The sequence below is a fragment of the Trachurus trachurus genome, assembly GCF_905171665.1.
Source record: "Trachurus trachurus genome assembly, chromosome: 5".
NCBI lineage: Eukaryota > Metazoa > Chordata > Actinopteri > Carangiformes > Carangidae > Trachurus > Trachurus trachurus.
Genome location: NC_139896.1, coordinates 32,763,348 through 32,790,130, shown reverse-complemented (window position 1 = coordinate 32,790,130; position 26,783 = coordinate 32,763,348). Strand labels below are relative to the sequence as shown.

Below are 26,783 nucleotides of genomic sequence, written 5' to 3'. Positions count from 1 at the left end.
CAGCTCATTATCCCGTTCTCCATACCACATACATAACAAAAACTGGGAGGGTACACACTAACATTTCACAATCATATTCAAACATTTTATCCATCATGCGTTCATTTATTAAGTAGCATGTTCCAGGACAGCTCAATATTTGCCATGATGTTTACGTTTGGAACACTGTTTCCATGTTTCTCAGGATACATATAATCCAGTGACCATCGAAGATTTAAAATAATTTAAAATCAAAATGAAATAATATCTATTATCTATCTCTACATGGCAAACAAGAAAATGCTGCCGCATGGAGATTCCTTACCAAGCTCAAGCACCTGAAGGAGAGTAAGTTATTGTGTTGGCAGTCATGAGATCCGCAATTGCACTAACTTCCGATCAATAGATTTTTCATTCGATTTTCAAAACATTTTAAATGAACCTTTTATAAAGATAGAGCAAGTAGCTATGCCACAATGGGGCTGCTGTATACTTCACACTATCTGTAGGGGCCAGTTATGCGTTATAAAGGGCTACTGCAACATTGTTGTAAAACAAATATCTCACTGTCAAAACAAACCTCACAAACCTTACCCTAACTGTCAGCAGATGGTTAGCTTGCTAGTTTCATTCAACACTTCAGATCATCAGTGATCAGAGTTGTGTACTGTATGAGTGACATGTGATATGTAGTGCTGTTCTGTATCTACAGTAGTAGGCCTGCTGTTGCCACTATGGACAAATAACACACACCCTCATTTAAATATTGCTAATGGAAATAAGAAGAGCAGAGAAATACAGTAAATGTGATACCAGGAAATAAAAGTCTCCAGAGATAAACAAAATTATTTTAAAATAAATTTGTATACATTTCTATATATTATTACCTGATTAAAATTAAAAAAAAAATGGCATTCCACAGGACCCAAACCTTTTGGTTTAGTCATGCTAGTCCAAAACTGCATGAAGGCAACGCTTAAAAACCCACCTACCATTTGTTACTTTAAATACTGTAATTATCCAGAATGCACGCTCCACCTAGTGCTCAAAGTTGTTAATGCACACACATTCACACACAACTGAAATGGCTATGAACTTGACAACACTACAAGTCCACACCAAATCGCATGAGCCGCATGACTAGTTGTTAGTTAGTTGTAAATGTGCAGACATGCCTTCTGCCAAATGCCATTTTAAATCCTCCACTAACTGTCATGTGGCAAGGCAAGGCAAGGCAAGGCAAGGCAAGGCAAGGCAAGGCAATTTCATTTGTGGCAATTCCCCAATGTAATGTAATTTGTGGCAATTCACCAAAAATATTCTATAGCTAGGCTACTTGAGATAAGATGAATACAAAAAGCAGCAATATTTCAGCAACAGACCAAAAGAATGCAAGATGATAATTTATTTATGCATGTTAAATTTTAAAAAAGACATTAAAATACTGCCTTGGAGCAACCTTCTTGTGAAATATGATGTGGCATTGATGAACAGCAGAAAGCTGTGGTTAAGGTTAAGAATTAATGCGGAGCCCTGCAACACACAGAAATGTGCATTGCAAACAACAGCAAAGCAAACAATCACATACACACATTGCTTTCCATTTCTCAAGATGTCCAATGAAGCAACCAAAGCCAAGTTTGACTTGACTTATATACCGTGTCCTTCCCCAAAAACAACAGCAGCAAGCGCATCATGGGTAATGATGCTCTGTATTAAAACTCTGAGCTCTATCAAAGTCCTTCTACAATATAGAACGTCTCTGGCTCTATGCCAACCACCAAAGGAAACAACCTCCATTTCAATCAGAGTATTAAAAAAATGAACACAAAAGCAAACACAGCACATTTGTCAGCAGCATCAGACAAAGTCTCTGCATCAGAGCATGTCATGACAATCATCAGGTAGACAGCAGGTGAAACTAAAGCACAGACACAAAATGGAGAGAGCCAAGAAGACAGGACAGTGATAGTAATGTTAGCACAAATAGCACTTACCTGGTCTCTGGCATCTTAGCGGACCTAGTCCTAGTCCTGGGTTGCGATGACTGAGTCCCATGAGTCTCTACGGCCCCGAGTCCCATTGTCCAGGTGAAAGTAAGACGGGTTACCGTGCTAACAAAGCTTCTTTCTGCATTAGACTTAAAATAAAGTTATCATTACTTCGGGCGTCGTGTCTGAAGGGTTGAGCAGGCACCCCATATGCAGAGGCTCGAGTCATCCCTGCAGCCGGGTCCGGTTCGAATCCCTAGGTGTGCCCTTTACACTCCGTCTACTGTCTTGTCAACGCAAAACCCCCCAGAAAATACTTAAAAAAAAAAAAAACATTTCTGTGAAATGCAGGGCCGGCCCAAGCCTCCATGGGGCCCTAAAAATCTTTATTTTGGGCCCCCCAATAGTCACGGGGCCCCAAGCAGGTGCTTAGTTCACTTGTGCCTTGGGCCTGCTCAGTGTGAAATGCTACATGAGCTCCTGGTGCTAGTGTCTGGCTGTGTAGCGAACAGTTCACTATGGCACTAGAGGCCACATGGCAAACAGAGACTAGACATGTGGACAGGGTTTAAATATGGCGGCCTATCAGGAAGGGTGGGGTTGAATTGTCTTGCAGCTGGAGGAGTAAGGTGTCAAAAAGGGTTAGCCCTCAACTTATCTCACTGTAGCTGACCAGCAGGGCTGAATGTGGTGTTCACTATACAGCCATAAGGACTGTTTACTGAGACCCAGTGAAGGAAGCATGACCTAGTTTGGCTAATTGTTTCCCAAGTTTATTGAGTAGAAATCAATTCCATCATTTCCAAACACCATAGGCGTCATCACTAAACTTTGCATTTACTTTGTTGTTGAATTGTGCACTTAACACACAAAAGAAATGTGATAAAGGTCAGTATTATATAAGATACAAGCTTGTGATTTAGAAATTCTTTTTTCACAAAAGTTTAGTAAAAAAAAAAAAAAAAGTGTGATGTGGAGTGAAAGAATACAGTAAATAAAATAATGGATGCAATACTAAAATACAACTTAAACTGATTTTCAGTATTTAAAAAATTATCCCAACCCTGCCAGATAAAGAACCCCAGTAATAATCAACTTAAAGAAAAATGATTATCCATCAATGAATCAATCCTGTATACTGTATAGTTTAAAGATTTACTACTCCCCAAAAAATTGACAGAATGACATCTTTCTTTGCTTTTTGAACTTCACTGATTCTGACAGTATGCGAGAGGTGATGTTTATTGATATCACTTACACAGCATAAATGATTGGGTTTTATTAGGTTTCAGCTAGTAAAATAAAAATGTTATGTAAAAGACAGTTAGTTAAAACTTGATGTACAATAGCTGACAACATATCAGAGATGAGAACAGACAACAGTGAAAACAGTGGATTTATGAACACCGTATAGTAACAAAGTTAATGGTTTATTTTGGCAAACGTCTACTCCATTGGCCATGAAAAAAAAAACTACTTTTGAAGCAGTGTTTTGTGCAAAGTAATAAAGTATGACACCATTTCTAACATCTTTTATCTCAATTGTGCTGTAAGACCATTTCACAAACAGAAATCTTCCTCACTGATGCAGTGATAATGACAACAGTACCATCTGTGAACCAGGTACAAAACAAAGTGGAGTGAAAATGTTCACTGCACTTTGTCCAAATCCATCTGCTTCGTTTCCATGACTGAACACTGTGGTGTAATAAATGACAGTAAAATCAGACAGACTGCACTTTAAATCATTTTTCTTCTACAGCAATAAATTATATTGATTCCAGTATTAGACAAAAGAAACATGTAAAACATTGGCAGTTACATAGGTAATTCTTATTAAATAAGATATAGAAAAGTATACTCTTTGTAAACACATGAAGTGAAGTATGAGATTATCTGAAATTTCTCTAATTAAGCCAGCTGGTTATTGATCCCTCATACCAACACACAGAGCAATTAAAATATGACATCTATGGTAATACTGGAAGAAAAAAATGATGCAATCACAGTAGTGTCAAAATAGCAACACAGTTGGATTTTCACACAGGCTGGGCATATTATATTGTTAAGATATTTGGTTCTTGTTTCCACTGTGTGAGGTATGTTTTTAAACAATGTATGTGACCACAGGTAGTGTTGGACTAGAATATATCAAAAGATGTTAAGATTACTTAACCCACCAACTAATCATCCTTGGACCCTTTGGAGATAGCTACACAAATTTCCATAAAGTTAAGGAGCTAGGTAACTTAAAAAAAAAAAGATATGGTAATGTGTGATTTACAACAAACTCCCTCACACCAAAATGTCATGTAAGGCCAACACAACATTGCATTAGTACAACCTCTCACATCACGAAGCTTCCTTGTGTACCTGGTTTCATAAACAGGAAACGAGAGTAGAAAACTATCATGCACAGATCTCCAATGTGACTATAATAATCTCCATTAGTGACTTTAGTTAAGACTCTTCAGCATTACTTACAACTAATTATACATTTAATCAAGTTAAACAGTCTGTGACACCAATAAATGTTGGTTATTCTTCTCCTCCCACACACCCACATAAAATAAATGGCGTTAAGATCTTCACATATAATAGAAAATAAGCTCTTAGGCTCTAAAGAAAAACTGTATGATATTTTATTGTTCTTTTGCCTCAGTATGGAGGCCCTGTTTTTACAAGAATAGATTGACTGATGATTGTAAATAAGTATAAAAATGTTGTTTCCCAGATCTGATTTGAAAAAAAGGGAACTCAAGATTTATCCCAATTTACAGGCACCAACCACGTGACATCTCCCCTCTCCTTACACACTTTTGCTCAACCAGCTTTCTACTACCTGGCTTTCAGCCCCCTGACTCCATATTGACTGGCTTAATGATCATGGAAGCCTGGCATAGGAAAGGGCCTGGCAAAAGCCTCAACACGGTGCCGCAGTTCAGCGATGCGAGCAACGGTCTCTGGGTCCTGAAGAAGGAAGTTCTTGAAGTCCTGGAGCTTTGCTGGAGAAGACAAGCAAAAGCAGAGGGAAAATAGTTGGTCCTCCATACAGAACATACAACATGCTGCAACTTTCTAAAAAAAAAAAAGAAACTGAATAAAAAGGACCACAAAATTTTGACACGTTCTTCCCAACCACCATGCTAGACTGTAATAAATCTCCCATCTCACATAAAGGCTTACCTGTCTTTTTCTTGACATCCAAGGCAATCTTGAAGCCCTCATCCATGAACTCAACAACTTGCACAAAGTCTGCTTCTTTGAACTGTCTGGAGGTCAGGGCTGGAGCACCTGGGACATAGAACAACACAAATCTCACTACTTGATGTAAAAAGTAAAGATCTGCAATTTGTTCCTTTTACTTTGGCAGTTTATCTGATTGTTATTCATTTTTTCCCCCCATTTTTTGGGAACAAGCAACCTGAAGTATCTTGAGATTTCAGTAATGAAGCTGCAGACTCCAGACATGTCACACACACTATGCTGATAGTCAGTGGGTCGAAATAGGTGCAGTCCAAGTCAGACAGGGATAAGTGCAGAGCATTGTACTGTGGGTAAAATACCTCGCCTTAAGATAAAGCTAAAAATGTGGCAGTGTAGACGTGGAGCTCTTGAACTTCCTGGAAGATGATTAAAAAGCCAAACACACTTAATTAATCATGATTTGCTCAGTGCTTGTGGCTTAATTGGTGGCTGACTAATTTCCATATGCAGAACTAGATTTTGAATAACTAAGTCAAAAAAGATCAAGTGAAAAGGATGTTAACAAAAAAACACAGTATGAGATATGAAAGTGTTTGGACATACCGATCAACATTGTTTTCTTGTTCTGTATTTGATTTCTGATGAAACCTTTAAGAACTATATGAAGAAGCCAAGCTACTGTAAGTGTAGTTTAATGTGGAGTTGGTCCATACCTAGCCTGAGGCCACCAGGGGTCAGGGCGCTCTTGTCCCCAGGGCAGGTGTTCTTATTGGCGGTGATTGACACGAGCTCCAGCACCCTTTCCGCTCGAGCTCCGTCGATGCCCTTAGGCCGCAGGTCTACCAGGACCAGGTGGTTGTCGGTTCCACCTGAAATATTCAGCATGCCTTGTAAAAACTTTTGAAGAGCAGGAGAGTGGACACAAACACTTCACTTATAAGCCTTTGATCCGACAATCTCAACTTCACTTTTAGATGGGTGAGGTAATGCTACTGGATTTGATAACTATATGATATGAAACTGTGTACAACTAATGATGAAGCCAAACTACCGGTACTGAAGGCTGGTGTAGTGTCAGGACCTCAGATGCTTCACCTCTTCACGGTTCACATCCATCTGTCCATGTCTAAGCTCACATCTACATGTTTCAAATACCAGATTTCCACTCTACGCTAGGTACTGAGGGTGTACCTATATAAAGAACTGGCAGCTAATGCAGTTCATGGTCTGTTAAGCTGTTCCATTACATAGAGGTTTCTATTATTTCGTCCACCCTTCTTATATCAGTGTAGGAAGGCTGATTAACAGAAACATATCCCTGCATAATGCAATGCAGCTAAACAATATCACAACCTACATACTCCAAAATTGGCACACAGTGGATACTATATACATTTTTTTTTTTAAAGCTGATGCCAGCACATTAAATACAGTACAAGATTCAAGTATTCACTCGTCACAACCAGAAAAGGTTTCATTTTCTTGACTGATGAGGCAGTTTTATTGACAATTCCCCATTTGCACATCATCAATTTAAATGCATTTGTTTTTCCCCTGCCGTGTAATTTGCATTTGTGTGACAGGACATTTTTCTTTATTTCTCTGCAGCGATGACCAGTGTCTCAAAAAACAAAGGAAGTTTAAATACAAGTTAGATTACCTGATACCAGGGTGTAGCCTTTGCTGAGCAGAGCTGCAGCCATAGACTTGGAATTCTTTATCACCTGGACGATGTACTCCTTGAACATGGGGGACTGTGCCTGGTGACACATAAATGATAGAGTGAGCTGAGCTAATCCATAAGATATCAATTCAAGAAAACTATTTTCTACAATATGAACTTGTCATTTTGTTTAATTCAAAAGGTCCATTCCCTTTGCATCTTAGGAAGAAAAATATTAATAATTTCCTCTGATAACTCTTTAAAGACAATGATTAACCACGGGATCGAAGTACAGCAGAAGTTTATTTGATGCAAATGAAAGATACTGCTGTTCCACCCTCTTGGACAGATTACATTTCAGTAGCTTCATCCTGTTCAAGTTGTGCCAAAGCATCTGAGTGGTAAGATTTGCTTTCATGTGATTCACCACTTATCAGCATCTTATTAGGAAATAACCAGGGTGATAAAGCGTAACGTCAATACAAATAAAGTTAGTTACTTCTACATTGAAACTGGGCGTTGGCGTGTTGTGCTGACCTGTCTCAGTGCCACAGCTACACCGGCGATGGCGTGGTTGTGAGGTCCGCCCTGCAGGGAGGGGAAGACGGAGAAGTTGACCTTGTCCTCCAGGTCGTACATGATCTCCTTCCCCTTCTTGTCCAGCGAGCGAACGCCTTTACGGTAGAAGATGAGGCCGGCCCTGGACAAAACACAGCCATTCACCAACACAGCATTTCAACCTTTTTGTTTTTCTTGAAAACCCAAACAAGGTTTCATCCCCTTGTAATTTGATTTGTCCCTGCCTCATGTCCGTCCTCCTTACCTGGCTCCTCGGAGGGATTTGTGTGTGGTAGATGTGACCAGGTCAGCGTGGTCAAAGGGAGAGGGGATAGCTTTGGCCGCCACCAGGCCACTGATATGGGCCATGTCGGCGAGCATGTAGGCCTTAATGTCAGTGCACAGCTGGGAGAGAGAGAGCAAACAGAAAATTAGGATTCAAATGTATAATTTATGGCAGGAAGTTTTCTAATTCTTTTTCAGTATAAAATCCAAAATCATGACATTACTAAAATACTGCAGTGCAGGCAGTCAAGCCTCGGGGGATGTGAGACACTTTTCGTTAAGTTGGATCTATGATTGTGAGGTTAAAGTGCTGTGTCTCAGATAAATGTGAAGATGTCTGCATCCAGAAAGGTTTGGTGAAGCTGCTCTTTGTATTTAGTTGTATCCTTTGCAGCCATGAACTGCCTCAAGTCTAACACCTCTACAACACCTTTAGCCCTCCTCACTTCCACCTTGTTTCAGGAGATTTTCTGCCTTTAGTTTGATCTTCAGCGAGTGAGACATAAGCTCAGTTGAACTGAGGCCAAGTGACTGACTTGGCGAGCTAAGAGCATTCCACTGTTTGGCCATGAAAACCTCTTCAATTACCTTTTCAGTTTGCTCAGTATTTATAAAGTGTGAGACTATGTTAAAAAAAACAATTCCTGTAACGTCAATCCAATATACGGTAGAAATAGATTCTATATTGGTGACACCCTCCCCCCCAGTTGGCAGTCAGCCTTTGTCACTATTTAATTTTGAACATTAAGTCCTGTAAGAGTGAAAATGTGTACTATATTTGTATATGCATTGATTTGATGTACACTTCTCTACTAGAACTTACTAGATACACAATTCAACTTGCATCAGTCTGTATCATCAGTAACCCTAATGTGTAATGCTTTTCATGTGACTGGGCACACGCGCACACAGTTAAGTTGATAAGCAACTGTACATCTGTTAGCGGTACCTATCGTCTGAAAGCACAGATATTTCACATGGGAGCTCGTGCAATTAGATTCTTCAGCATTCTTCAGAGGCCAAAAAATATTACAGCATAATTCAATAAATACTTGATGTCTCTTGCCAGCATCTATTGAAAAAAAAGGTACAAACAATAAATAGCTCACAAACATGCAAATGACTCGCTGGCGAATGATCAGAGCAGTAAACAATCTTTCTAGTGCTCCAATTAATATGCATTATCATGACAATCTCCCTTCCTCTATCTAAACTGGATCAGCACATGTTTATTAGATTAAAAGGCAGGGGGGGTGGGGGGGGGCAGGGTTACTGGAGGGGGTTAAGAACACAAGAGGGTGACGTGCAGTAGCTGATGAACACTGATAGTGAAACAAGTTTCCTATGTGGGTGGAGGGGGGCTGCTTCAATCTAGGTAACACAACACTGAAAATCTGGAGTGCCGCCCGGCCCGGCAGATTCTGCCATAAAACAGTGAACAGTTCCACAGAGACATGCCAGGGGGAAAATATGGCCCCACTTCAGGCCTAGTGGCAAAGTAGTTATGGTGCTTAATAAAAACACAGCCCTGTAATGGTGGGACACTCCATCTGATGGTACTAGCTAAAGTGGAGCCGTGCAACAAAGGGAAGCAGTCATGGAGTGAATGAAGTGAGTCAGCAGGTGGGTATAACAAAACAGATAAAGAGGCCTCTTGTGCACTGTCAAAGAGGGCAGTGAAGTGTGCGGTTAAAAGTTGGTGCTGTGTATGCTGTGTGTGTGTGTGAGTCAGAGCGAGTGTCCATGTTTGGTTTGGTTGAGTAGGCAAGAGAGGAAGACAGCATCTGTGTTGTTGTGTACGAGGGTGAAAAGACCCGAAAAACTGGCTTGTGTTTGGAAGTGTTGAGGTTTTAAAAGCAAATCCTCTGTATTTGGAGCGGACAAAGATCTCTACTCAGGGATAGAAATTAAGAAAAAAAGATAAGATATGTTTGGAAGTAATCCTTCCTAGGTCTGACTACGGGACGCAGGTAACAGTCGAGTGGAGAAGGTTGACTGAGTTTTGAATAAGAGAACAAAAGCTGGTGTGTCTTTTCCTACAGTAATGTGGGATGATAAATGGAGAAACCAAGCTGCGGATAGAATTGAATATACAGAGTTATCCATGCACCTTCCGGATGCGGGCGTAGTCAATGAGGCGGGCATAGGCGCTGGTGCCAGCAATGATGAGCTTGGGCCGGAACAGCTTGGCCGTCATCTCCAGCTGGTCGTAGTCTATGAGTCCTGTAGCAGTCTGCAGAGAGTGAGACAGATTGAGGAGAGAGAGAAAGAGAGTGAAGAGGCAGAGAGGACAGGATAAAGAGAAAATGGAGGAGGAATATGAGGATATTAGAGGGAGAGTAAGGGTCAAGAGGAGGGGAAAAAAAGAAACACGGGAGGATGAAAAAAACCATTGGATATCTTGAGGATCAAGAGAAAACATATCAGTACGGAAGAGAGATTTTTTCCATTTGAAGCCCATTTGAAGTAGCTGCATTTGAAGTACTTTGGCTACCTTAAAAGTGGAAGGAATTTATCTAAGGGAGGCATTTCAACCTATCATATCATGGAGGGATATGGAGCAATTGCAGTAATTGCAATTGCACTCCCACTTATCCTTATTCAGCCTTTCAGAGATCTACTTGACTGGTGTGATGAGGCTGGACGGATTAGAGGTAGGTTTGGAGACTTTTCCTGCTCCGCTCATTGAACTGAGCCATTTCAGAGACATGCTAGACAACCCATTGTTCAGACGGTGTACTTCAGAGTCGCATGAAATAGAGTCAAGCAGGACGAGCTCGATGTCCAGTGGCTTGTGCCTGAATCGCAAGTTTTACAAACCTTCCTCCTCCACACATCGGAGAGGAGAAACAATGCAGGGGAGAGAAAAAGCACGATGGAGCAGAAAAAACAAAGGGGACAGAGAATGAGGAAGATGCCGATGAGAAAAAGAAGAGGGAAAAGGAGGCAAAGCTTTATTTAGACAACCTGATAATCTCCCATCTCCAGAGCACATCTATGGATGGCCCCTCACTCCATCAAGCTGCTCATTGTGAAGACAGAGCCAGTGGTGCTGGCCAGCCTGTCGATTTCCCATTATCTCTCTCGCAGAGGGGTCCTGCCAGACCATACATCAGCAGGTCTGGAAATGCAGACTTTCATGGCCATCCATCAGCCGCTACCAACACTGCCATGCAACTATGACTCAAAGAATGAAACACTACACACTCATATGTAACGTTGATCTTATCTACATGTTGACTTGAAGCACAGCTTGTCACATCTGAGTGTCTCAGGTATCATAGATCTTCATTCTGTGGGGAGCAGCATTTCAATTGCTGTATTAATAAGAGTCTATGGTTATATTGTGAGAAGACTACTTGTAGCCATACATCAGTTCAAACAAATGAGTTCAAGTCCCTCTGTTGGCAAGAACCTGCCAGTGAGCATCTGATGGACTGATGCTTCCTTGAGTTAAGGCAGGATCAGACTACATGATTTCAGGCCAATTTTCAGGCCTGATTATGAACATCGGGAACAACGAACGGATGTGTCGTGTAACATAACTGACGAACAGCGATTTTGCATCTAGGACGCTCTATGACACCCTGAAGTCAAGCGCGTTAGAATTTTTTTGCATTTCTTCGCCTAGTCTCACATCTCCTACGACATGAATCTTGATGTTGACCAATAGGATGAGAGAACGCTCTGACGTACTGTTTACACACAGTGAAGGTGCATGCTTAATGTGAGCAATGCAAGTTAATGGTTTTGAGGTGTACACATTCGTTAACATACTTCATGAACTACAGTCCATACTGTCCTCTTCAACAGACCCAGGACCAGCTCCATGATCGTTTTTTTTCTTACTTTTCTTTATGTGTCTGAGCAAAAGACTGCTCACATCACACACAGCGCTATAGAAACCATGATTGACAGTTTGTTGTGATGCCTCCCCTACGGCCCATGAAGTCACGCAGGGTCGTGATCGGTCTTGATCGATGTTTGGTCGGGGTCATACTTGTAGTGTTGCTGGTCTCACGACCAAGACACGCCAAGAATTTATGCCACTGTGATCGTTTAATCTGACATGGTGACCACTGGAAAGACCAAAAAATCGTGTAGTCCGAACCCGGCCTTAGACAATGAGCCCAAACTGCATGGTGTAGGGGAGGAAGCAGAATGGCAGGGTTTCTTCTTTTTTCTATTTATTTCAATGAAGATACTGTCACTCATTTGTTATTGTGTATGAAAAATATTCTTGTAGAAGAATTAGCCCTTTTTGCCTCATTATTTCAGAAAATTACTGCAACAGAAATTAAAAGAAAAACACTGATTTTACACTTGATTTAAAATTAACCAATTTCTCTACAGATCTTCAGATTTGATATGGCCTGATGAAGCTGACTGACAGTAGTGTGTAAAACACTCGCAGCATCATGGCAGAAATATAACATTGTTATAGTGTTTATTGTAAGCAGCCATTATTCTACATGGACTGGCCCGTTCTGGATTGGTCTGATTATTAACAATTTTCTCCCATTTTGTAAACCAAGCAGTTTATGGTTTGTCTATAAATGCCAACGCAATCTAGATAGCAGCAGAGATGACAGGTCACACCACTGAAAGCAACATCAAGCAAAACATCTCAGACATCTGAGCAGACTGCAGCAGCACTGGCACATGGACAACTCTAACCAACAATGCAACAACAACACTGAACACCTCTAATGAATCATTGGATGATGATCACAAACGTAGAAGCCTACAGCGGTTTCTTATATTATACTATGTATAAATATGATTTAATCTGCATCTGCTGCACAGTTTTCAGAACGCTTTTACATGTTTTAGTGTTGTCGCCTCCTTTCCCATCAATTTTCTTCAACATTTCTAAGAAACCTGGTGTCTTGTTTAATGTCTCCACTTGTTACTTGATATTGTCAGTGGGGGTCTGTACTTACATTTAGCTTGTAGGGCATGGACTCAAAATAGATTGAGGTTGCCGAGATCCTCTTTACATCGGACATGTAGCCATGGGTCAAACTGTGTTGACAAAATAAATATGAAGAAAAACAGAAAAAGAGTCAAGCACTCAGTTATATTACTTTGCACATTAATTGATTTATAGTAGACGTGACAGAAAAGACAACTTTTTATTATTCCTCAGGTCCATACTAGTGTTAAAATAAGTCTGACTACTGACTGTCCTCCGTCGGGCAGGTCCAGGCCCATGATGCGGTCGTGGGGGTTGAGCACCGCAGTGTAGACGGCAAAATTGGCGGGTGAGCCGGAATATGGCTGGACGTTGACGCCCCACAGAGCCGGGTCCAGGTCAAAAGCCTCCAGGGCTCGCTTCTGACACAGCAGCTCAATTTGGTCCACCACCTCTGCTCCACCATAGTATCTGTGGGTGTGTGGGTCACAGGGTTTTCAGAGGAAAAAAAAAAGAGACAAGACAAGACAAGATCGTCTATAAATGAAAACACTTTGGCCATTATTAGCGGAAGCATAACCCCTGCAAGTAACTTGAATGTATCTATAATCTCAACAAAACCTGTTACCTTGCATGCATTAAAAATACAGAAGGCAGGTTAGGTCATTAAGATGGAGAACAGATGTGATAAATGTTTAAATTGACCACAGATCTAGGTGGAAAAGCTCATCAAAGCTCTTCAGTGGAATTACAGATGAAGGAGCAACAGATGGTTATGAGCAAGCCACTCTTTCGGTGAGATAATCCTTTTTGGATCATTACATTCAAGAGTAAAACGGTAGTTAAGAAGGATGTGGGAAGAAAATAAAAACTGAACATATTCATAGGGAGGGAGATTTTTGTATGGCTTGTAATTCAGGCATTAAATGAGAGGTTTTTCAAAACATATCATCTCCCCTGTTTGCTGCTGATAAATTTGTATTATCCAAGGGAAATAATAGAAAATGGGAAAACAGAAAATAGAAAATGTGCAACTATCAGCCAGGCACAAAATTTTTTCAATGTTTCCCCTCGGGAATTTTCTTTGGCAAAGGCTGTGGATTATTAGCTGTGTGGTTGGCATGTACTTTACAGTAATAGCACAAGCTAGAGAAAACAGTAAATATCAGTGTGTGCGTTTATTTGTGACACGTATCCTGAAGCAGAAAATATCAACCACCTTAATAAGCTGGGGTGTGGCTGCATAAGCACTCACCTTCTCCCTGGGTAGCCCTCCGAGTATTTGTTGTTCAGACAGGAGCCCTGAGCTTCCAGAGCGGCTCGACTGCAGAAATTCTGTGGTGGGAACACACACAAAAGCAAACACACACTCAGATCAATTGCGTGAGTGGACAGAAGGGACAAGGACGGCAAATTAAAGTCTGTTAAGTGATAGTGAGAAATCCCCCTCCAGCTAAAGGCAATCATTACAATATTGAACCTCTGGACTTCCATAGACTAACAGTCTGCACTTTACAATGCTTATCCCCCTCGCTGCTGGAGGATACAAGATAATGTAATAAACTTTTCTGCACATGCTGAGATATGTTGGTGTGGCCTTTTTTTAATCATTTCGTGATGCGTTTCTCAAATAACACATTTTTTGTGAGTTGGTTTGCTGCAAAAAGAGTGCAATCATTCCCAAAGGTTCTTTGTTTATATTTTGTGCTGGAGGGTGAAAACGACAGGTTAAATAAACAATACCAATAACCAATATAGGACTCGGGCACCGATTCATTTTAGTACCCTGATTTCAGTCAACTCATTCCTGCGATTTTCTTTATTGGTTGTTTTCTGTTTTATTACCAATTACAGTATGTACCAGTTGTAATCTGACTGATGAATCATGATCCTATTTCTGTATTTCTATTAGAGTTACTTCCCCTTAAAATCGATAAGTTGATGAACAGCAAATGTAACATTTTAATAAACTATTTTGTTAAAAAAAAAAAAAAAAAAAAAAAAAACTTTTTAGCACAAGAACCAAACTTTAAAAAAAGGGACAACGAGGAGTTTCTCCATCGGCAGAACGAAAAATCTGCGACAATAAAAAAGTCTCATATTAATGTGGATGAATCTACGTTACCCACACTTGTTAATGGGCCCATTTTCGATAAATATATCGTTTTGTCTCTATCGTTATTTTGTTATTATTAGTGGTGGCGGAGATGCTGGGCGAGCCGACCAGTGTTTCCTTACTTTCGGTTTCGTGGCGAGTCATGAGAATAACGCCGCTGAATCGCCGTTTATGATCGGAACTACGACGGTATCTGAACCTCTTTGAACCTCTGACTTTAATTCTTGATGAATGAAAACATGAGTCGGTCTTGCGCCGGTCAAAGAATTTTACCGTGCGCGCGGAGGCTCATAAATGTTGTGTGAAAACGCTTCGCTTTTCCAAAACTCCTCGTTGTCCCTTTAAGTTGTTTTTCAAACATGATGATTTTCATTTTACGTGCATCTTAGGTGACAGTAAACTTTTATGCCACTGGGTTTTGGTTTGTCCAGCAATTTGACGAGATCTGATTGGTGTATAGACATCATAAAGACCTGAAAATTATTCTAGAAAATAATCAGTAAATTAATCAGTAATCCAAATTATCATGGGCTATGGCTCTAATTTCAACAATAATTCCATATATATACTGTATCTGGCATTTACAAAATATCATACTCATGCATTAGAGCTTATAATTCAAATTACAGTAAGTTACAGTAAGCCTTCTCTGGGACACATGCACAATTTGGGGAATATGGCACAGGAGTGGATGTTATGGCTTTTACCATATTAGATAATCATAGTTAATGATTGGAGGAGGGGAAAAGGAAATAAAATTGGGTGTGGGTTTAAAGCTTGACCCAGTGCTGGTGGTATTGAACAAAACAAATAGAATTTGACACAACAACCTGTTGCATATACACAAATGTGCTGCTCCAACAGTATAGCTGCTGATGGATACCACTTTGACACGACCTTCTAACACAATATATTATCCAAGTGGCCAGTAATAGGGTCTGACAGATAGCACACAAACACCTACAGTCTCCACTCTCTCCCTTGTGGGAGTGGTGGAGTGTGTGTGTGTTGTGTGTGTAGTTATGCTAATGCTTCACCTGGGAGCCAAGAGAAGATCAAGGGAGATAACAGCTCCAGTAACAGCTTTCTGCAGCGTCCGTCTGTCATGCTGACGACTGTGTATATATTAGAAAAGGAAATGTGTTTGCCTCTCAGTGTCTTGAAGTGTGTACATGTGTGTACGTGAGAGTACGTGTGAGAAAATGTATGTCTGCCCTGCCGGAGCTGCACTGTGGTGTGCCTTGCAGAATGAGGTGGGGAGGAGGCAGGATGAAGATATCAGCTTTATCTCACAGCAGAGTGGTCAGGCTTTGTGCTGAGAGGGGGCTGATATACTCCACTGAACAACTACTGTGGTGAAGAGGAAACAGGGGGAGAGAGAAAGAACAATGCCAGATAAAACCTTGTCTGCTCCCTTGAATAGTTAAATTTCCCCATTTCACACCATCCAGCCTTGGAGTGAAAACAAACAGTCACAAAAATGTGCTGCAAGTCATTCAAGCCAAGAATAATTTGCAGCACACTGTGCACAGTTTGGGTCAGTGGGTGAATAATAATGGTTATTTGAACAGGTTCTTTATTAAAGCAACATTATGCAACTATCTTATCTTAAAATACTAGCTTCAAAATAATTGTGTTGGTACACTGACTTGTAATAGAGAGAATGGTGCCTCTTTCCACACTCTCTCTGAGCAGAACTTCTATGTAACTTGGGCTGAGACTGTCCGATCTCCTGTCAGAATTATGTCATGCTTTATAGCACTAATGTTACACATCAATAACTATGGGCCGTTGGGTATCTATAAGAACAAGCTAATATTAGTAACATTAATATTCTTAGTGTGGACATCATGGCAGAGGCAACTGCTAGACAACTGCTGTGGACCGAGATGTTTTTGGTCAGTCAGATGAGCTGAGGGCCGATCTTCTAGGGTAGCGCTGCTTCCAGTAGACTTGGCCACTCAGACTAACAGAAGCTGAACAGAAGATTGTTGTGTACGATGTGTCCTGCAATAACCACTTGTGGCTGCAGAGGCTGCTGTAGCCGCTGCTCCTCAAAAGTTACACAATCTTGATTTTGTTGAAGTTATATCCATTTTATGCACTGTATGCTAGAGTAAGGAGGAGGTCAAAGTTTGACTGTCCTAGCAGACAACTGAAAACTTGAAAAACATGGGGATTTAGAACTAGAAATCAGTGAAAGAATATATGAAAATATATATTTAATTTATATAAACTTTTATTTAATTTTTAAATGCCAGGCCCATATCACTTATTGTCCTTGTTGTGGTGTACATACTGTATTGAATGAGCCCTAATAAATCACTGATAAAGTATTTTCTGTCAATTCTGACAGCAGCTGAACAGATACAGTACTAATCGCGCTGTTCAATCAGACAGAAACTTACATCATACCTGTGTTTCACAAATCAAACCAATCTATACAAAATGATGTAAGTTATTTCATCACACTCTGGTAAAGGCAGAATGAATGAAACACTATTTAAATTTTAATAGCAAAGTATCTTTAAAAAAAAAATCAGACCACTGCTCACAGACTTGACACTTTGACCCATGGACATGGCACTTTTTGAATAAATAAAGGTTTCAATCAATCAATCAATCAATCAATCAATCAATCAATCAATCAATCAATCAATCAATCAATCAATCAATCAATCAATCAATCAATCAATCAATCAATCAATCAGCTACCATGTCCCTGACTGAGGAATTAAGGTATAAAAAGTTGATCCGAAGGGCTCTGGATATGCTCCCCGTTTCTTTTGCACACCAGTTTTGTTCTCTCTGCAGTGCAAATTGTTAAATTGAACGTGTAGTATGTGTAGCATGTAGTATGATGCAAAAACACACACAATTTTTTTTTTTTTTTTTTTTTAAAGAACAAAATCCATTAGTTGTTTGAAATGTTTTACCTCAGATGCGATGAGTTCTAAGCCTCGGCACTGCCTGTCCTTCTCTTTCAGCAGCAGATCCCACATCTCAGGGTCGTCCTGAGCCAGGCTCTCCTGGCCAGTCCACGGACGGTCTTCATCCACTGTTCTTGTAGCAGCATGGGACTGTTGCCCACGTGCACTGAGACGGACTGCGGCTCTCTGGCACAGCGGCTATGTACAGAGAGGTTGAAAGGGTAGTTTGGGGTTAGATGGAACAGGGGCGATACAGACAAAGGATAAAGAACACTGCACTGGGTCGTTGCACTGCATGTGGGGAAGATTTTCTTCAGACAAATCTGCAGACTCTGCTACTTCACCAAACTCTTGCAACAGCAATTCAAATCACCACAGCTTTTATGATACATTTATACAGTACATATATATTAAAAACTATAAAACTAGTAGGATGACATTAAGGGCTGCATGTGCAAGATTTTTGGTGCTGATGATGTTGTTTTTTTGGGGGGGGGGGTGTCTATGTAAAGATATACACAAATAAAATTGTTCATATGGCAATTCAGCCATATGAATGACATTTATTTACATCAAGTATTTGTTCAGTTTGCATACTTAAAGTGACACCCTGATTTGTCATGTAAAAATAGACATTTCTAGTTTCTTACCCTCATTCTATTCCTCATACACTCAAATATGTAGCCTTGTATAATTAGAAGCTGGCATGTTTGCATGATATCAATAATCAGCATGGTTGTTCAATTATGCCTCTATCAGCACTTCCACAAACTGGGGGACTGACTTTTACAGCCTCAGTGTACCAAAGGAGGCATACAGAGAACAGATTCAGCACTTCCTGCTTATCTAATCTGGACTGGTGCTGGGAAGTTCTTCTTCTTCTTCTTCTTCTTCTGCTGCTGCTGCTGCTGCTGCTGCAATGTCTGATCATGTGAGTGTGCAGAATCTATATAATTTCCACTGGCTGTTTCTTTTCTATTTTTTTCCCCCAAGTTAAATAACAATACAATAATATACCGTTAATGTGTGTGCGCACATACTGTATGATAACTCTGCACTATGTGTGGCTGGGTGTAGATTAGATGCTCAGTATAGAGACAATTAAAAAGCTGTATTCATGCCCTTCAGTGCACAAGCTCTCTATAGAAACCCAATCAGCAGAGAGAGTACAGTCTGTGAGAAAATGTAGAGGTAAAAAAAACAAAAAAAAAACTTAAACGGTTGATTGCACTTGGAACAAATTGGCTCTTTCACCGTCATTTAATCAACAATGATGATGACTTTGTGTTGAGATCAATCCCACCACAGCCAACCTATGGTTATCATCTATACAGGTGTGCTGGGGTGTGAGGGACAACCTCCCTTTAATAGCACCATTAAAAACCAATTAACACAATACTTAGGACTGGCTGAGGACACCCATAAGACAAAAAAAATGCAATTTACGCTTGTTCCATGTGGTATGAAAAATGTTTGGGCAATTAATCTTTTGACAAAAACAATGAATGTGAAAGTTGGGCAGCGTAATGAATGCTACACTAAATGGGGAGTCTTTTCTGCAAGCAAAAATTAACAACCACAGCCTCACTATTTTACATCTATTGTTAAAAATAGACAGTTTAGAGGACCGCTTATTCCCAGAAGTAGCTTGAAGGTAGTTTATCTACTCCCATCGCCTTTTCTCCCATCCTCTGTACTCTCTCAGCTCCCGCGAGTGACAGAGGGGACTTTGGCAGAGGGGACACTGGTGACACACCAGGGGAGGCGACTGGCACATTTATGGCCGATTTCTAACAATCTCTACCTTGGCCTTCTGTCACCAGTGGCAGTGGGTGTTGGTGGAGAGGGGGGGGGGAGGGCCCCCTTCCTCAGGGTTCTGGAGGAGATGAGAGCCTGGGGAGACAGGTCGGGCTGCCTCTGAGGACACGCTTCTCGCTGAGAAATCATACGGGTCATTAAATCTTGACGGGAACTGTCCTTCGCTGTCTGGGATTCTGCTGGGACACACTGGGGCCGGGGAAAGCAGCCACGGGGAAAAAAAATCCAACATAAGACATTGCTGCCATAGTTAGAGCGCAACTGACGACTGCAAAACAGACAAAGGGGGGGCCGCTCCCTCCCTCTCCTCTGTGCTTCCACCTTCATCCCTGCTTCCCTTCTCCCATCCTCCTGTCCCCATCATGCCACCCTATGCTGCTCAGCACTCTCCAGCCAAGTAGCGCTCATGTGACATCTTTATTAGTTCATTCTGCCATCCCCATCATCAATACCATGACAACATCCAAACGGGACAGCTCTGGGCTTAAGCAAAACCGCACACAGGTCAGTCCCTGTGGTCTACCTCTCTGCTTTCCCTGCCTCATCTCGCAGCCCTGATCATTACGGGAGATTAATTAATAAACACAAGATAAACTGATCCAAGAAAAGTAAGAGCCAAGATACAAGCACCAAATATGTCACAGCGGGACTATTTTTAGGCGACAGATTATGCTGTCGTTTGAAGGTGAACTTGATGAAAACTCTGCTGCGAGAAAAGGGGGCGGGATAGGCCACATCAACCTAGGTGCTGCTGCTGAGCACAAAATAATGGCAGTCGCAGATGCGCTGGATGACAATAATAAGTTAATTGTTGGCAGTTTGCCTTTCCTGTCAAACATCTGTGTGCCCAACGAACAACAGCAGAGAAGAAGAAGAAGATGCTGGAAGACAGAAAATCTTTTCATTAATACTAGTTTTGTCCGTTTCCTGGGGCGACTCCCGAAGCGAGTCAATTTTACAGATGACTGCTGTCCATCAGTGGCTATACCAAACAACAATCAGCCTGGTAACGTGAGGAAAACAGCAGGCTCTGGAGAGGAGACACAGTGAAGGAAAAAAAAAAAAAGATATGTAAGGTGGAAGAGAAGAAGTGTCAACAGGGCAACAGCATCCGTCAGCCTGACACACAGTTGGCTCTTTCCCTGTCGCTGACTAATAGTAGGGCTGTCCGTTACAAATTGCCCTGTGATTCAGTCTGGATGACACTAGACTGAAAGAATCTGGATAGGGTGAAGAGGCGTGAAGGGATGGAGGCAGAGTCCAAAGCCGCTCCACTCTATTTGGGTCAAAGGGTTGTCAGGGTGACAATCAAGAGACTTAAGCGATGCCAGCAGTCTTTCAAGAAATGTGGGCAGTGGAACGATACATTTACTTTTATGCTATAATATTTCCACAGCACTTTATGTAGTGGAGAAGAAGATGGTGAAAGAGCCCTACACTGGGCTCACTGATGTCTCAATAGGTCTTGGTGCATGCTGTGAATTATACTTGTCATATTATCAAGGTAAAGCCTGGCAGGGCTCAGGGCCTCTCTTGCATCTGTGCCCACAACCCCCTCCATATCCCTGTCAAGTAGACAGTGTGTTAAACTAGAAATACATAACTCGGATTTCCTGCACTCCATAATATTGTTAGGGTCACCTAAAGGCAAATTTGGGCTGCTAAAATACAGTCTAACCATTTTAACAAGGGTCCATTTGGCCGAAAGGTTTAGAAAATCCACATGGTAGAGGTAGACTATGCTCTAATCTGAGGTCTGAGTAGTCTTGAAAGTTTGGTGTGTTTTGTGTTTAAGCAAGTCAGGAAATGTGGAACACTTGACATTTTTTAGTTAGTAGCTGCCATGTTTCACTGTGTCAGTGTAGCTCCAAGCAATCATTCCCAAGAAAAAAAAAATGAAGCCATGAATCAGTGCCGACAGTCTTTCTGTTCTGCTGCTGTTAAATGAATAAAACTAAACTTAAAAAGCTAAAGAACGCCTCCTGAGACAAATGATTAGGTTAGTTTGTGTCAACAGTTGGGGTCTTTAAGCATTAAATTAAGTCTTTTGTGGTTGTAGTGTGGGAGGTGATGAAGCCAGACAGGCCGTCTTCAGGGTGTCATCTGAAACCAGATCATTGGATAAAAACATCTTGACAATTTATCTGTGGGTGTCTGGGTGACATTTAATATGCCAGTGCCACCCCAAAGACATATAACAAATCAGTTTCCGTAATGGGTGATGCCTCTTTTATGTGAAGTTAACCTCTGTTTATTGTACTGCACTTTCAACATTTACAACCAAACTTTTGTCCGGCACTGATACTAAGTAAAAACAGCAGAAGATAACTGTCTGCACTGGTTCATACTCCCAGTCTAAGTTTATGCCAGTTCCCTGGTTACATCAGCCTGTTGACTTTCCACCTTGTCCAATTACAACAGACCTACTGTACTGTACGCTTAGGTAATACCAGTGGCTAGGCACGAGGCCAGTAAACAGGTTAAAGCAGGAAAACCTCATCGCTCAAATGTTGTTTTTCTGCATGCCTACACTGAAAAGGAAAAGGACGTTTGGTGCTGACAATTTAATATTTTTTACTGTCCAGAACAGCAAGTCCTAAAAAAGTAAGGATCTGTAAGCATCATAAAGCTCACTGTGTGACCTCCGACCTCCAGTGCTTATAAACACTAGTGAGCTAAAACTAATTTTCAGATGGTGCAAAATGCTGCCACACAACTTTTAAGTGGCATAAATAAACGTGAGCACATTACCCTCATTTTAACCGTGCTACACTGGCTGCCCATTCGTTTTAGGATACATTTTTAAATTATTTTATTTGTTTTTAAGTCTCTTAATGGCCTCGCCCCACCATACCTCTGTGCTGAGCTGTTAGAACCATACGCTCCTACACGCCCTCTCAGGTCAGCTGACCAGCTGTTCCTGAAAGTCCCCAAAATAACAAGCAAACTCAAAGGGGACCGCACTTTTTCAGTTGTGGCACCAAAGCTATGGAACGACCTGCCTCTTGACATCAGAAAAGTAACGTCGCTGCATGTTTTTAAAAAGCGCCTCAAAACCCACCTGTTCTCCATTGCCTTTGATTCCGTTTAAATTTATGTCTTTTAATCTGCTATTATTTATTTATTTATTTTTGACTAATTTTTTCTTACAGTATGTGATATGCTTTAAATTATTTTATTGGTTTTATATATACGCTTTGGTATTACCTAAGCGTACAGTACAGTAGGTCTGTTATTTTAATGCATTTTATTTTTATTGTTTTTATTCTGTTTCGGTTTATGTACATTTTGTGTCTTATGCCGATTGTATATTTTATGTGTAATTTTGTACAGCACTTTGGTCCACTGTGTTTTTAAAGTACTTTATAAATAAAGTTGGTATGGTATGGTATATAAAGATGTACAGCAGATATGCTCTCTAATGTCGTCATGCTGCTGAAATGAATCTTAGCTCATTTCCCTAGATCTTTCATAAAACTGCCAAATATAAAATCTTTTAAGGCTACATTCTGTGATATTCACACTCTGCACTGTTACATTACAGTTATCATGTGCCGTGTTGTATTCAGAAGTTCTTCAAATGTTGAAAAGGTGTGTGTTGAATCTCAGATCAAGCATATTCAAAAGTCCTCTAATTAATGAGAAGTTGTTAATTTAAACATCCGAGCAGTAGGCTACTTAAAACATCTGTGAAATTCAGACATAATCTCTACCAAAACTAAGTTATTCCTATAACACAGAGAGAGAGAGTCAGATAAAAGAAAATAGACTATCTTACAGAAAAATAGATAAAAACTGAAAAAGAAATGCTCTCAGTCAGAGAGAAACAGTGTGTGAAACAGCTGAAAAACAGCCTTGGTTCTTTGCCCTTTGTACTGGCAGAAAGGTTTCATAATGGGATTAGAAATTATTTTTTTATTGACTTAACTGGAGTCTTAGGAATCTAATAAATGCAGGAGGTGGTCCATTTTAGAACAAAAATAATGGCCAAACCAATCTGTTTTCCACAGATATTAATATCAACAGCAGCAGATGAATGGCTGTTTTATAAAAGCTGAGTTTTGCTGATAGCAGGTCATATTGATGGACCAAACCAAAAAAACTTACTGAGATAATGCTCAACAAAAAAAAGCAAGAGAATAAAATCTTTTTTTCACATTTACAGAACCTACTGTATGAGGACACCACATGCCTTGACCCAAAACAGGACAGTCTTGTGAGTCCTTTAGAAATTCAATGAGGATGCACATTTAACCAATTTGCATCAATAGGAAAAGCATGCAGGCACGTGAGCCACCCAGTTTAATAGGAAACTTCGACTCTGACTTAAAAAAAAAAAAAAAAAAACTAGGTCTGAATACATGCCACATGTTTTTGGCACACACTTAGCATAGCCTAGTTGTTTCAAAGAAACATCACCCCATCTCCAAAATAGGTCATTTAATTCTGTTAGTTCATGACTATTAATGGTTCTCAACATAACCCCTGCAAACACCTGTATCAACCCAATGTCTCTGCTAATCAAACAACTTGCTTAATAAAATGAACTTTTCTTCTTTTTCTTAAACTCTGACCTGAAATAATTGGGCATCAGTTTAGTGATACAAAATAATTGTATCTTACAGTCACAGAACCCAAAAACATAAAAACATAAATGATTAGCTAACCATTACAACAGATCCCATTGTAAAGTTCACGGTAATGAGGCTCTGTAATTAAATCACAACTTTGAAAAGCTTATAATATTACTGACATCCTGTCCGAGGTGTCTATTGCACTGGAAGGCATTATTTAAGCCTGCAGTCCATAGTGGTCTTTATTATACTGTAAATGTAGACAATAAATGCGTGATTTAAATCTTTAATGACTGCATGATCACTGAAACGGGTTAAGTGTTTTGTTGCTGCATTTCATACTGAAAGGTGTTTCAATATTTTGCCCATGCTCTTATCTAAAGACAGTATGAAATAGAAGAATTTCACTATTAGTCTGACTAATAAACTGACAGATAAGCAGAACTTCAAACATTGACAACATGTATAATAACTGTATTATATAGGCTATTACCCTAATAAAAATAGAGATTACATTATCCTTGCAGCTCCCCTACAGTCATAAATATTCCAACAATCAAGAAGCTGCTGACACTGAGATACTATTATCCACGTCTGGGAAAAAAAACCGCCGCCTTATCTGTTGCATAATAATCTTAAAGTTGGAGTTAATATTTGCTTCGTGCCTCATTTTGCACTTTGGACGTTATTGGGAGCAGGACCACTCATTACTGGTTAACGTGTCATCGTCTGTGACCCTTCTCCACAGCCTACCTGGGGTCATCAAGACAGTTGAGTGTGACAAGAAGCCCCTGTGTTCAAAACAGCACAACTGTGTACACCTGAGTTACTGTAAAATGAATCTACTTGTGGTTTTAGTGACGCGACTCAATTTTAGTAATTGGCGCTGGTTTAATTGAAAGTTTATCGTTCGGCAGACATGCGTGGGCTTCTTGCCATTTCCCCACATGATGAAACAGAGCAGCCGTGGTTGCATCATCGCGTGGAGCCGTGGACGCTGCTGCAGCAGCAGCCACGGTATGTAACGTGCTGATAACTGACCTGCTAGCTTATCGGCTAACTTAGCTAACAACTGTCAGTGCTCACAAAGTGCACCACGGACAGCACAGAAAACAAAGCCAACAGAAAACTTCTGCAAACGGTCTTCTCACTATTTGGTGACTTTTACTGTACAACGCCTGCTCAGCACAAGTGGAGAACATAAACCTCCCCCTGACTGTAACGTTAGCATCCCCCCTGAGCTGCGTTGGCGTTTGGCTAGCTAACAGTTAAAGGTTCAACTGCACAGAAACGACACCTTAACTACCCTCCTGAGAAACACCGTGAGGGAAACACTGACTCAAAAGTGTACTAAATCATATACCAACCCGTGTGACTTGTCTCAGAGCGAGGGACAGCATGTTTCCAGTTGTCTAGCCGGAGGAAGAGGCAGCACAAGCAGCTGACGGCTCCGAGAGAGCTGTTTGAAGTTGTTGGCAACGGCGAGTTACGCTTATCGTGCCGAAAGGGCTGATGGGAATCGTAGGCGGTTGTGGGAAAACTACACAAGCACCTGAGTGTACAATATCCATTAGGCCTACTACTGTGTTATTCATTTACTCATCTCCATGTCAACCTTTACAGCTTTATGGGTTTATGAGCTTTTTAAAGGCAGTAAAAGTAGCTGACATTATTTTTTTGTATCTAAAATACCAGAATATTCTCCATTTTTAAAATGATGTGCAAATGTTTATCTTTGGCAACTATGAATGCAAACAACCATGCTCCTAAACTTTGATAAAGTGAAACATTTCACATAATCTTCACAGAAACCATAGGCTGTATAAATAAACTGAACCCTGACTCATCTATGAATAATAGCCTATCCAGCCCCGAAAGCACAGTCAGTGTGGTCCCTGTTGTTTGACTCAGCAATACAAGTTGTGTGCAATGGTGACTGTAAAACGTCCTTTCATAAATCTTCATTTGGACAGATGTTTTGTTTGTTTTTTTCTGTTTGGGATCGTATGTTGGTAGCCTATACTGCTCTGTATTTTTTATAGTTGACTTTAATTTTCAAAGCTTATCTTAAATACATAGGCTGCTGTGTTTTTATGGCATTGGTTGTCCCTATACAAATAAACATTGGATGGATGATATATTGTCTGTTTGGACTGGTTACCAATACATGAGGCTTTTTGCAATCTGTGAAATGAATGCTGAGAAATGCATCACCTCTAACCTCTAAGAAGTAAGTGGGGTACCTTAGTGGCCTGGAGTCAGGTCAGTGTCCCACGTTTATCCAGCTGGGGTCTTGTCTGCATGTCATTCCCAGTTTCTCTCTCCCTCCAATTCCATATTGACTGAACTAATGAGGGCAGTAAATATCCCAAACACACCAAAAAAACAAAAGAAATGTAGCGCATAGACTGTAAATGAAAACAAATGTAGACTTTATGACATCACTCAGAGGTTTCTGAAAAGCATACCCACCTTCTCACTAAAAAATGGCACAGCCTTTTAAACAGGACAGTGGTATAGAACACAACCCCTCTACAGTTGAAAGAAGAAATATCTATAGAGACCAAAACAGTTTTTTTTTGTTTTTTTTTTACACCAAGGCTTTAAACATATTCGTCTCCGCCGTAACATTTTGCATTTCAACATTGGTATACAGGCGTGTTGATGATATAATTTCTTTTGGAACGAGCCTCAAGTGGCCATTTGAAGAACTGCAGTTTTTAGTCACCAAGTTGTGAGTTGGCTTC

The 26,783-nt window shown here is 40.5% G+C and overlaps 1 protein-coding gene across 1 annotated transcript; it reads right to left on the bottom strand.

The window, feature by feature from the left end:
• Positions 1-3,196: 3,196 nt before the first annotated feature.
• On the bottom strand, positions 3,197-25,519 carry shmt2 (serine hydroxymethyltransferase 2 (mitochondrial)). The gene is made up of 12 exons (XM_083972108.1): positions 25,404-25,519; positions 17,651-17,842; positions 13,854-13,933; positions 12,869-13,069; positions 12,627-12,708; positions 9,794-9,916; positions 7,664-7,803; positions 7,378-7,540; positions 6,838-6,937; positions 5,891-6,046; positions 5,157-5,264; positions 3,197-4,975 (listed from the first exon to the last, which is right to left on the bottom strand). Exons 1-12 carry the CDS (start codon positions 25,434-25,436, stop codon positions 4,848-4,850), a joined length of 1,506 nt encoding a protein of 501 aa, XP_083828234.1. The 5' UTR covers positions 25,437-25,519; the 3' UTR covers positions 3,197-4,847.
• Between the last annotated feature and the right edge of the window lie 1,264 nt (positions 25,520-26,783).

Excerpts from the sequence above, each read along its gene's own strand:
- shmt2 (XM_083972108.1), bottom strand. The coding sequence starts at position 25,436 with ATGCTGTCCCTCGCTCTGAGACAAGTCACACGG. Across the intron at positions 17,843-25,403 it reads CTCTGAGACAAGTCACACGG|CCGCTGTGCCAGAGAGCCGC; the intron begins GTTGGTATATGA and ends CTCTGTACATAG. Across the intron at positions 13,934-17,650 it reads TAGAACTCATCGCATCTGAG|AATTTCTGCAGTCGAGCCGC; the intron begins GTAAAACATTTC and ends TTCCCACCACAG.